Here is a 13,493-nt window from a genome sequence, read left to right on the forward strand (position 1 = left end):
ATATTCTGCAGTAGTTACTATTGAAAAATTACTAACAAAAAAAAAAAGGGGGGGGGAGAGTCCATCCTTGTCTACATCAGGGCCCTATTTCCTGGACTGAACACTGGTGGTATCACTGCTGTTACTGCTTCCCTCCTGTTGGGGTTGTGCATATTTCTGTACTTGTATTTGCTGTTGACTTGGTTTCCTGTAGCTTATGTGTTTATTTTACATTTGTAACATGTAAAGCAAACAAACTATAACAATAGAAAAATAAAAATACTAACACCTGTGAGAAACGTGGTCATGAAGTGATGAGCTACAAATGAGTAAATAAGCCAGTTGTCTGCTAGCTAGAAGGCTAGTTAAAGCGTTTCTACGAATGGCAGACAGATCTCTCTTATCCCGGGTTGCTGTCTCGGTGTGAAGGGGAAGTGAACTCTAAACACAGCACGGGACAGGTCGCAGTCGGACCAGCCCGGCCCTCTCCGGGCTACACACTCTACTCCATTCCGGGTTTTCTGAGTGTCTGTCAGCGGGCTTCTCACAGCCTTTAGCTGGTTTTTACTCAACTCCTGTCCTGATATCACTCCGCTGGCATGGTGGAGTAGCGGACCTGATTATTGTGATGGTGGCAGGCAGCAGCCAGTGACTACAGACTTCCGCCACTGCTTCCCATATCCGCGTTTTGCGCCGTCTGGGCTACTCTAGTCGCCTCACAAGCGGACTACCGAGGGCGCTTGTGCTCTTTCTTCCATCTCAACATCTTCACCGGGATTTATTTCAAACCAAAACCATATGAGATGCAAGTTCACCGGGAAACTCCGGAGCCCGTTCGGTCCAGGCAGCAAAACTTTTTCTCAACGGACAACACGGTGAAAGGACGAGTGGACTGTTGCTGCTGCCGCCGCTGCTGCCCCTCCGCGGGACGGTTTGTGTGTGTATGACCTGAGCGTTCATACCTTCATCGTATTGTTGTTTTTCCAGCGGAGTAGTTGTTAGCAGCGTGGCAGCGGCTTTATTGTTGAATTCAGTTCGGGGCTTGCTCTGGTCTCACTCCGGCGGGGTGTTGCTTGTGTTTTCGGGGGCGGTTTGTTTGGAAACAGCCGAGGAGGGAAGAAGAAACGGTCACCCGCGAGCTCTTCACCATATGACTGCTCGACTCGCAGCCCTTTAAACCTCCCCGGTTTTTGCTCGCTTAGGCGGCTGTTGTCGGTCGTTTCTTCCGCTCGCTGCCCGGTCGGCTGCCTGGGACCCTTCGCCAGGGAAGACAGAGAGATAGAGGACACTAGGTGGTGGAGGTGGAGGAAGAGGTGGCCGGAGGAGGAGGAGGTGGCGGCGGTGGCGGTAAGCTTGACGGGGAGAAAAGTTCTTCCAAAATAGCAGCCACTCGGCCCAGTGATGGGGGACTTCGCCTCCCCCGCTGCCGGACCCAACGGCAGTATCTGCATCAACAACAGCATGAACCCGGCCACCGGGAGCGTGGTGGCCGCCGGGGCGGTGGGCATACCTAAGCACAGCACGGTGGTGGAAAGGCTAAGGCAGCGAATAGAGGGCTGCCGGAGACACCACGTAAACTGCGAGAACAGGTACCAGCAAGCCCACGCCGAGCAGCTGGAGATAGAGCGGAGAGAGACGGTCAGCCTGTACCAGCGGAGTCTGGAGCAGAGGGCCAAGAAGTCGGCCGGTGGTAGCAGCAAGCAGCCGCAGAGCAAGCAGCCGGACCCGGACTCTGCCTCCTCTACGGAACAGAGGAATAACACGCTCATAGCGGTAAGGACGAGCTCTCAATCACGGCCGAGGCTGCCCTGAGACACCCCCTCAATCACACACAAACGCATCACACACTTCAGTATACACCCCCTCTTTCATTTCCCCTCCATCTCCCTGTCCCCCATATCTTGCACCGCTGCAAGCTGCACGACGACTACTTGTTCACCACTGTGAAAACTTGTTGGAAACACGTTCACTGAGCTCTGGCAATTGCTTTGGAAACACACACTTCACTTTTTCAAACCACAGTGCCAACTAGTGCTTTTGTTTACAAAGAAACCCAGCCCCCCAAAACAGGCTGCTCGGGCTTGAATGCTGCAGGATTTGCAAATGACAAGTCTGACAGCTGATGTTTGATCTTTTGCAAGATCAGTGCTGCTTTATGCTCAAAGGAAGGTTGAAAGTTTGGAAGGCACTGCTAATTGTCAAGTTGAGATTCCCACCTCAGAAACTTTTAACCAACTTCTGGGGGAATGGCTGCTTTTTTGCACGCAAACAACTTCTCCTTTCTTGTTCTTTGTTTTTGAGTGCAAATTGTTCTGCAAGACAGTCAACATTAGCATTGCAACATTGCTTCCTTGCTCTCAGCAGCAGTTTATGCTTCAGCCTGCTCTGTAACCTTTGTAACATACTCTCACAATCAAAAGCCACTCTTCTCCACAATGCTGCAAAAACCTAATCACAGCCACAGTTGAAAGATACTTCAGGTGGCTGTCTTACTGTAAGTAACTTTGAGAGATTCATTCATAATTAATACAAAATAATACAGTGATCACGTGACACATTTTAGAGGGAAGCTCTGCTCCAACCATGAAACTGCATGGCTTTGTGAGATAATGCAGTGGTGCTTCAGGAAATAAACAATACAGTGTATCCAAAAGTCAGTGTAAAATCACTCAATTTTATAGGAATGCTACAGTGATTTCCTGTTGGTAGGGGGCAGTGGTAACATATGGAGGATTGTTGGGCGTCCTACTGCTGTCTTATAGGGATCTCGGTTTGGAGGTGTTATTGATGAGCAGCTCTGCCGATCACATCTTTCAATGATCACATTTTGTCATTTCTAAAGAAATTGTCCTGATGATTGGCTGTCGTTGCTTGCATGGCAGAGATGGAGACAGGCACTGGCGCACTGTGTAGCGTCCCCTGTTCACACCTCATCTCCAGTGTGGCAGGCTCCGCTTTCCTTCAGAAAAGACCAAAGGATACATGTCGGGAATGTCAACATTGTTGTCCCTTTTGTTGCTGCAATGAGCCCCAGTTCCTCCCCTTTTCAAATGCAAAATCAGAACGTCTTTAATTTCTGAGACGACCCCAGTCATTATTTAAGAGAGCCACGCAAGCCTGACCAGCAGTAGCTTTGGAGAGCAGCAGTGATTTTAATAGTGTAAGACCTCCCAGCAGCCCTTGTGGACATTAAACAGAACCGCCCATTAGATGGCCGGCAACAAATGCTCAGAGAATAGAGGGATTACTGCTTAAAGACACAGTGGCATCCCTCAGCTCTGTCCCTCTGCTCCTCTACCAGACACCGATGGTGACACCTCAGATGCAGACACACACTGCATTCAATAGCTAAATTGCAGAGAGCTCGGTGTTAGTGCCCTTTTCATGCTACTTTGTTAGTTGTTGGCATTGTTCAGGCATGGATTGTAAAAGGATGAAAGGAAATGAGAGAAACGTCTGCCATCCCTCTCCTGTTTTTCCTCTGAAGAACAGAGCTGCAGCTAGATGGCTGTATGTAGTCACTGCAGAAGCAGGCATTCTAGGAAAGTCAAGTATGCTCTTAACGTAACTGTATACATCGCATACGCACATACATGCGCAAATACCCCAGGACCTTAATCTATAGGGGTGATGTTATAGACTGTTCTTGAAAATCTACCGTATTGAGAATGTGTTTGAAGACAGTTTCACCACCACAAAAGACGAGTACAGTGGTAAATATGGTCATATCATGATTTAGTTGGATGTGAAGCCTCCACAATGTCTGGCTAAAATGATGCAAATGACTCTGTGCCTGCGAAGTGTGTGTGCTGCTGTACTGGTTAGTTTTCAGTGTCAAAATGATAATTGTCAGTTTGAAGAATGTCAGGAATGTTTACAGTGTACAAAAAGCAAATAGAGAGAATATGTGAAAAAAATGTGTAGAGAGAAAGGCAGCAAGACAGTGTTTGACAAAGACACAGGCAAGACACCGGCTTTCCAGTTAGTCCAGATTATAGTTAGAAATTGGGAAATGGTCGACTTGTAATTCAATGGTCCATACTGTCTTAGTGTGGTAGTCATGAGAATTTTGTATTGTCATGTGCCTCCCAGTACACTGTGCCTTGGTCTAATGGTTCTCAGACACACCCACGTTGTGGCAGGGACAAGCCTATAATTATGGAAAGTGTGTGTTTGTGTTTATAGGCTATCTATTAGTGAGAAAGGAAGAGAAGACACTGGGAGCCCGTTCTGTCTTTCCCACCATTTCTTTGACAGCATTCAAGGAGTACAGTAGTGAACAACAAAACATTCAAACAGTCGTTTCGGGTCAGGGGGAGCTGGGTTGTGATATCCCCAATGTAACCACATACAGCCGGAACGCGAGCTCGGAAACACAATGTTGGTCAAATATCTTGCTGATATCCCCTTTTGTGGGAGATGGACACCTCAAAACTTGTAATTGTCTGATCATGAGAGGGTTGCTTGTGACACAACAGGCCGCCTTTCCATGGATCACATTTCACTAACAGTGGGACAGTCAAGGATTCATTTACATATTAAAAACGACTACACTCTGGACACCGTATATGCTCTGGATTAACTGTCCACCAAATGCTCTAAGTTATGGGCAAGACAGACCATGTCCAACTTGCAGGCACGTTGTAAAAGCCGATAATTATAGTTCCTTAGTGGATATTGAAGGAGTGTTGTTAACTCATTGGCCATTGCACACACATACACCTCATACTGATAAAGTGGTCCTCAACCGTAGTTTTCATGACAGTAAGGGTGCTGTCACTGTCAGTAGTTGTCAATCTAAAATCTTTATGTCATTTAAGGTACACAGCAATGCAACTACAGTTGTGGCAATACCATGTGGGGACTGCAAGAAGTGTGATTGGTCAGCTTGGGTTGCATGTGTCTTCTGTAATTTTTGGATATTGTTGGAAGTCGCGGATCGTGACTCAAGACAAGATTAAGAAAACCTTAATAATTTTCTTCTTTTCAGCAGCATGTAATACGTGGCACCAACGCATGCTGTAGGTGTCTGCAGGACTGTTGATAGCCCCTTACATCAAGTAAACCCAGCTTCAGTAGTACTAGAATTTAAGTCTGGGACCACTAGTGATTAGTGGAGGGAAAACACAACACTTCATGTAATATTATATCGTGTTCATGTAATATTGATAAGTTAATGCCAATTTATAAAATTGCATCAACAAAGACCTTTCTTTAAAATCTCAGTCTCACATTATGATGTTAAATGCAAGGCCAGTAACTGTGCACTGATGGGTTTGGGGGGCCATATTTGACCATATGTTCATCGTCCTTCTCTTAAAGTTTAACTGTTCATTTCAATTTTTGCACAGGGGAGAACAGAGAACAGTGCAGTTGCTCTATGGGGCTAAAGCAGCGACTGTGCATTTTGCCATTATTATTTGCAGTTTGGGAGTTCCAGGTGAACTTGTAGGTGTGCGGCATCATTTTTATTTGTATGTAAAAAGTGGGAAATTATTCCTACATTTTTAGCTAAGGGTAGCGCTTGTTCCACCACACGCTGCCACACCAGCATAACGTCACTTAACCTTAACCCAGCCTGGTTCCATGTGGAAAAAGCGACGCAGTGAAACAGACTTTACATTACAGGTGAACTCCTGGAAGCCAGTGCTGTATGCTCAGTTTGTCGGAAGCTTTGGAGCGGACCTCAGTTTTCTCATTAGTATGCAGACATGTAAATCACACTCTCCCTTCAAACCCCTCTTCCCTTCAGGCCAAAATGGTGACAGACGGTTGAAACTGAAAACCAGTGACACTGAAAAACACCTGACAGCATAAAAACAAACTGTCATTGAAAAAAGACAGATGTGAAGAAGAAAAATAATTCAATAATTCATGCCTTTATTTTCGATGGCAAAATTTACAGTCACTGGTCTGGCCCCATACAGCTCAGCATGAGTTTCAGTCATGACTCCAGTGGTTGGTGATCCAATCTGAAATCGACTGGAACGCTCAGTCATCACCAGAACATCAGGAGTAAACAGAGAAATCCTTCTTCACTAATGTCGCACTGTTAGATATCATCATTGTGTCATGTCTGTTGCACTAGTGGTCGTCTGGTGCGTTCAGCTTCCCAGACTGACCTGCAGAGAACAGGTGTGAGCTTGTTCAGTCCATGTGTTGGTGCACAGAGAATCAGTGACAGCGATAACGCCACAAAAGACAGCACGTCCTCCGGCTGTTACAATTGGGCCCGTTGAGGTCACTGTTGGTGCAAAGATTTGCTTGTATTCTTCTTGTTTTTTCTTTTCTATGATTGTTAAATGTCAGCACAGAGGTCTGAGTCTAAAAACTAAGATTGCATGTTGATACTGAGTGAGTGACACCGAGTGTTAAATTCTGTTTTGTTTCGCTGGGAAGTGGTCTGCTGTCCAACTGCATTGTGGCTGTATTTAATATCGGATTACGATAAGGCTACTTTTGACTCGTTATGTAAGGGCACACACAAACATCAGCACACGTTCATCAGTAGCTGTCATTGCGCTGGCGGGTTTCTCTGTCGAGATCCTGATGGAAGCATGTGGGCCGCTGTGAGAATCAAACCCGCGACCTTTCATCACAGGCACGTGTCGGAACCGAGGGACCATGACGTTGCTTAAAAACTGATTTGTGACCTGCACAATTTCACAAAAGATCCAGTCAGATCTGATTGCCTAAGCGCTAACAAGTTTACAGCTGCGAGGCCGAGGTGCACAGTGAGGGGCTCGTTAGTTCCACTAAAACACAGTAGCTCAGGACAGTCTGTCTTCAGCTCTGCTCGCTCCTTGGCATCCACCTCACCAAGGAATGTCTCACACACACACACACACACACACACACACACACACACACACACACACACACACACACACACACACACACACACACACACACACACACACACATACTGCTGTCCTGCTCAACTTTTGGCAGCAGAGGCCAGAGTGTGGGCGGCTGAGTTTTCATGAATCTGAGGCCTTCCCTCTTTCCCTTCCTCTCCGCCCTCCCTCTGTTCGCCGCTTCTCTGGTTTCAGCGTTAGCACAGCACTGATGTAGCGTAGCTGAGTCTTGGTGGCTATAGCATTGTCAATGTCAGCTGGGACTGTTGCCCAAGTGCTATATTTAAACTACTGAGCTGGCATGGAGCTGACACTCACCAGTACGTACACACACACACGCAGAGTGTGACGTTGACATGCAGCCGTGACATCATAGACATGCTGTTTTCGACTCGTTATGTGCTGCTTTCACTGACTCCCTGCATTTTTTTTATCGACTGTGCCTTTCAAACTCGCCCCTTTATCTTTTCTGCTCTTTTTTTTTTTTGCTTCTCTCAGCCTTGTCCCTCAATTCCTACACACTCACACACGCTGGATGTTTTTAATTTTGGGGCGGCTGCGACCACATTCCCTTCCACCCACGCTTGTTCACATATTCTACAGGAACACACACACGTTCGGCACAAACCCTTGAATAAGTGAGGGAGCAGATTCCCCTTCGTTTGGGCTGTCGGAGCAATGGCAAACTCCTGTTAAATGCTGAAAGTTTGAATGACTTAAAGTGAAAGTAGCGATCTTCTAAATGAATCTCATAAGTAATAGTTGGCGATAATTTTTCACACACACTTACAAGTCTACCTGTTAAGAAGGTTGTTCTTATATAATCAGTGATGGTTCAGCAGGGTATGGCAGAAGGCCTTGCTCGTGTTTCAGTCCTCAAATATTTGCGCAGCTAGACTCATGGGCTGTTTTAATCCTCTCACCTCCTGACGACTGTCATATTTTCCTGCTAAACACTTAATTGTTTAAGCTTCTGTCTGGGTTCTTTAGAGAGGTTCCATCCATTAATGTTTGACTCATTGTCTGTTGTGTTTCTATTTGTGTTACTCTGCGCTTCATAATTATACATTTATACACATTCGCACTCTGCAGCTGCCCAGTAAAGCCACGATCTTCCACTCCTTCACACAGAGCAGCTCGACTTGCTTCACTTCAGACATTTTCTGCACCAGTTTGACAGTGATGTGAGACACGATGGATGAATGAGAGCGTGAGGTGACATGACAAAGGGCATTCAAACCGATACTGAGGTAGTTACTCTTCAGACAAACATGTATTCGTGTGTTTCAGTGGTAGTAGTTGCCCATTTGTAAATGAGCTATCATTCCAATTCTCTGGCTTTCCTGTCTATCCTTAGACCCTCGATTTGGATTACGGAACCCCAACCCCCACCAAAAGGACAAAACAAAAAACATTTATTGGTCTAGCTCTATTAGACATAGTTAGATTGTAGTCCAACAAGTACAATACAAAGCCCCAGACCCGCTGAGAGATGTTCGTGCCTGAAAAAATGTTTCGAAGTAAACAGACAAGCGCTGGGTATCTTCAGTGCTGTGGTCTTATCTCTGCTCGTTGTGTGCTGGTTCTGTTCTTTGTTTGGATTTTGTCAGAGGGCTGCTAGCTTGCTCCTCTGCATACCATAGGTGGCACAGCATTGAAGAAGCATCTAAGCGCCACTTTAGATTTTACGTTGCTGATGCTGGAGTGGTGGGAACCCATCTTTGTTCCACTCGCCCCTCATGTACTCACACACACAAACAGTAAAATGATGTGAGTGAGTGAGTGAGTGAGAGAGAGAGAGAGAGAGAGAGCTAATGTGCATATGTGCGTTGCATTCCTCAGAAATGTGAGTGAAAGTATTATAGATGTAAATATTTGAGTGTGTGATGGCAGAAAGTTTTGCTCCCACAGTCTTGATTGAACGTTGTGAACAGTTTTCCGTTTCATCACCTAACATCTAACAATAACGACCACCAATTAGGAAACTATTCTACAACCAAGCAAGCTTTCTGAAATAATGATCTTGGTAAGGGTAGCCTGACACTGACCAATTTATTCCCCACACTCCCTCGGTCTATATTACTGGCATATATGTAGTATAGAGAAGAGAATAGTATGTATGCAGCATTGTACTTTGTAATATAAGGAAGAGGGTTTAATCTTGCTCAGCAGAAACGTGCGTGCGTGCGTGCGTGCGTGCGTGCGTGCGTGCGCGTGAATGTGACCACTGTATGTGTGTTTGTAAGCAAGCCAAGTGCTGGTCAGTTTGCCACTTAGCTCCCTCTGGCCTGAGAACAGCCACCGTTTAGACATATTTGTGTTTCAAAACTCAATTTTAATATTAATGGAAATGAAAGGATCCAGTGTATTTGGCAATTTAACACAAAGCGTGGCCACTAGATAAAAAATCTTTAGTGTCCATGCTTGTCAGTATTTCATCCAACATTATTTTCTCTCAAAAAGGCCTTAGCGCCAAACAAAAGCCAAACTGTAAACAAGGTTTTGGTTTAATGAGTTTGGCTGACACCATAGTATAATGATTGTATTCTCTAACAACTACAGTGTTAAGAACTTATGTTAAACAACTTTTTCAAGTCCTTTTCTCACTCTCCTGTGACCAGATAACGCTAGAAGAAGGTCACATCATTAGCAAACACATCTGACTTTTGGTATCTTATCCTTTATTGTCAAGTCATAGTCAGCAGTAGAAGATGTATTCACATCCTCGAACTAAATAAATGCGCAGATACAGTGTAAAATACTCCATTGCAACACAATTTGTGTGGCACTATCTGTAAGTTATGATTTGTTTAGTAACTATAGCTGTCAAATAAATGAAGTAGATCAAAAGGGCAATGTTTCCCTCTGAAAGGTAGCAGAGTAGTAGTATAGAGACTTAACTTAAGTGCAGCACTGAAGTAAATGTACTGTTATAGTGATGGTTGTGTTTTAATGGAAACATATTTTTCTGCTAACATTAAAGCTTTTTAAAAATTAAGATTTTTTGTGATCCATTTTAACGAAACTCATGCACCCCTCATCAACATGACTTTTTGCACACATTAAAAGAGAAGGTGACAACTGAGGAAATATCACGTCCCCTTTGAGTCTTCAGCTTCCTGTTGGTGCCAGGCAGAGACCCAGTGACCTTCCTGTTCCTGGTTTGTCTGTTTCACTCAGGGTCAATCAGAATCCATTTACCCCCCCCCCCCCCCCCAAAAAAAATCCTTTTCTTTCTTGAAATCATATATCCGTCCTCCATCCTCTCCCATCACACAGTGACCTCTGCTCACTCCCAGCGAGGATCCTTTTCTTGTTTTCCTGTCCGCTTCTCCTCCTCAACCTTTCATCCCTACCTCCATTTGACCTTATATTCTCCTCTTTGTAATCTTCTCCTCCCCACTTTCCTTTCAATCATTCACACCCATCTCTGCTTTTCTTTCTTTCTCCCTCTCCATCCCTCTCTCCATCTCTTTGCCCCTTGTCTCTGGTGATCCCTGGTTCAGTCTCAGCTAGCAGGCTTAGCACTCTAAAGCTCTCTCAGCGCAGGTCGGTGGCAGGGAGAAATCCCCCACTAAGAGGGAATTACCTACCACACAGACTCCAGCAGCACACACAGACACATATACACAGGCTGTTTCTGTATACCCGCAGACCTGTGCACACACACACACAGTTGCAGGTAACAGATCTGTTGGAACTTCAACCTGATGGTTCTTCTTATGATCGCTGTGCACATATTTATCTATATTCATGCGTGTCTGTGTTTTTATTTTATATTCCACAAAATGTTAAGACCTGTATCATCTGCCGCTTCTCCCTTTCGTTAAATGACATTTGTTGTTCTTTTCTAGGGCTGGCCAGACCCCCTGCACCTTCCTATTGAGCCAGCATCATGAATTTTTTATGAATGTTTGTGTGTGCAAGTGTGTGTGTGGGCCCTTCAGCTGCATCAATAGCCATTAGTGCAGCAGCCAGGGTAATTGTGCCACAGAGGCTGCAGTACAGGAGGAAAAAAAAAAGCACATTATCTGATAATACTGCAGAGGGCAATACGGAGGGAAAGATGGAGCGAGGACACAGTGGGGCACAGCAGGACAGTGTGAGGGAGGATATTAACTGTGTGGTCAGACAGTTAGCAGCACGGTTGCTATGCTACTGTTTGATAACTGGTTTACACCCGGTGATTTCAGACTGGAAGTCTTATGGCACTGCAGCAGGGGGACCTACAAATATGACACTGATTGTCTGATGACTCTTAATATTGCCTGAAAGTGCACTTGAAGCCAGCATATCTGGCTGAAAAAGTGGCTTTGAGGTGGATGTTGTCAGTGTCAGCTGATTTATTTATTTTCTCACAGGCCAAAATTAACTTGACTCGTGATCATTAAATCGCTGCTTTGGAAACATTGTTTTGTCGCTGTAAGAGTGTTGTCCATGGTTGTTCATTCTTGGCCTTGCCAACAGTAATTTGACACAGAAAAACTTAACTCAGGGTCCACTCCCTGCCCTGAAGGCATTTTATTGTTCCCCTCCTCCAGGGTTGAAAATGGATTGCCAGCTTAGCGTGGCAGAGTAGCAGGTGTGGAACAGGAGTGCTCAAAATTTTAAGAAATCAATATGAAATGGTCCAGATATGATGCATAGTGCTGCGAGACATATCCGATGTGATCTTGCGGAACTTGAATCTTGAAGTTGTTGTGGGGAGAAAAAAATTTAAACCAGTGATCCATAACTCACACTGTCACTGAAACAGGATCAAATCCAGTACATGGACTGTGTTAGCCTTCCTTGTGATAAGCATCTAGTGCTGCACTGCTCAAACAATGACACAAAGGTGAAGGTAAGAATAGACAGGGTAGAACATATGGAGATTGAAAATGTCCATGCAGATGTACAGCTCCCTCATGACTTCTTTTCTCTGTGAGCACCGTCTCCACGTCTCATTCACTTGTACTTGTTTTGGTTCGTGATGAGTCGAGCTGAATACTCCGTCAGCAGCCTGTCTGTAGATCACTTCCTGAATGGTTCCTAAAATAGCAGCAACAACGATCACAACCAAGGAAAAAACGCCAGCTGCTCTTTTCAAAACCACACTCACATTCTGCCCTCTCTCTTTATGGTTCGGTATTATAAGGAATTTACCAATAGCTATACTAATATTAAACACTTGTACAAGGTACACGTAGGCAAAAAGTCACATTACTATTGCATTAGATACCACGTTAATTAACGCATTGATCCAAAGGAATAGTTGGATGTTTTGGCATATTTGCTGAGAAATATGCTGAGTTAGATGAGAAGATCCATAGCACTCACATGTCTGTAAGGTAAATATGAAGCTGCAGCCAGCAGCTGCTTAGCCTAGCATAAAGCTGCAGGTAGCCCGGCTCAGTCCAGTGGAAAAATCTCTAAATTTGTCCAACTAACATATTGTTAATCGTGCATTCACCCAGTACAAAAGCCAGATGTTAATTAGTGAGCTTGAGAGGTGCTGATGGGCTGATTTTGTCACCTTTGGACCTTTCCATTCTTTATGTAAAGCTAAGCTAAGTGCCTGCTGTCTGTAGCTCTATGTATTTTTAAAGAACAGATATGAGAGCGCTATCAGTCTTCTCATGTAACCCTCTGAAAGAGAGCAAATAAGAATATTTCCCAAAATTTCAAATTGGCCTTTTGCCTTTATTTGAAGGTGCAGTTGGACAGAGTTAAAGGGCCCCGGGTTGGACTCCAGCCCCAGGTGCTCAAACATGAGGAACATTTGTCTGCTCTGATGAAGTTTGCCAGGACCTGTAACTGCTTCAACTGCTTTGTCATGATAGCGGTGCAGAGAATGGTAACGGACAGCGTTGGCTGTTGCAATGCCGTATTCCTGCTAGAAATGGTTGTGAAGATGCTATATTGTGGATTGACATATATATATGACGGGCGGCACGGTGGGGCAGCAGGTAGTGCGCGTGCCTCACAGCAAGAAGGTCGCCGGTCGATTCCTTCCCTTCACTATGGACTCTACTGAGAAGACACGATCTCAGATGTTTACCCTCCTCTCTACTGTCACTGTTGAGTGTCGAGCAGCAAAAATAGCCAAGAAAAACTACATTTCCCTGAAGATTTTGAGCAGATTTGGGTCAGCCGTGGTATGCGAGCTTTGTGGAGTTAGCAGCTTAAAGCTCAGCCGAAAGTCTTTAATGAAAATGTTCTAATAGTCTTCCATCTATGAAGGTTGTAACAGTTGAAAATGTGGAACTTCCACTGAACGCAGGGAAGTGCAGTGATTATGCTCTTTTCAGGCTCGGTAATTGTCACTTTCCCCTGTTCATGAAAATGGCAAGTGTGGGATTCTTGTTTTATTTTTGGCTTGTTGACAGTTAAAGAGCCATTGAGTTTTTTAATGGATACTTAATGACTGCTGCAGAAAACATAACAAAGAGAGCCCCTCGAGGATCCTAACTGTCAGCCAACAGAGGTCCCTGGAGAGACGGAAAAGTCCTAATCTTTGTTATGCGCGTACACTAAATATTTTGGAACATTAGCAGTGTATTTTCCACACCATTGCTTTTCCAGTTCATTACACCTGTGTGCTTAGCAAACCGGTTTGGGAAAAAACAACAATATGATCCTTGCAAATGTAAGCTGCTTTCAGTGTGTACATAGACA

General features: G+C 44.8%; 1 protein-coding gene across 1 annotated transcript in view; it reads left to right on the forward strand.

Moving 5' to 3' along the window:
- Positions 1–508: 508 nt before the first annotated feature.
- maml3 (mastermind-like transcriptional coactivator 3) overlaps positions 509–13,493 on the forward strand; it is a 105,828-nt gene continuing 92,843 nt past the window's right edge. The window contains exon 1 of the mRNA XM_070988594.1: positions 509–1,752. Within this exon, the coding sequence (XP_070844695.1) occupies positions 1,381–1,752 (372 nt within the window). The 5' untranslated portion in view covers positions 509–1,380. The remainder of the gene's footprint in view (positions 1,753–13,493) is intronic.

This window comes from Chaetodon trifascialis, chromosome 2, assembly GCF_039877785.1.
Source record: "Chaetodon trifascialis isolate fChaTrf1 chromosome 2, fChaTrf1.hap1, whole genome shotgun sequence".
Classification (NCBI taxonomy): Eukaryota; Metazoa; Chordata; class Actinopteri; order Chaetodontiformes; family Chaetodontidae; genus Chaetodon; species Chaetodon trifascialis.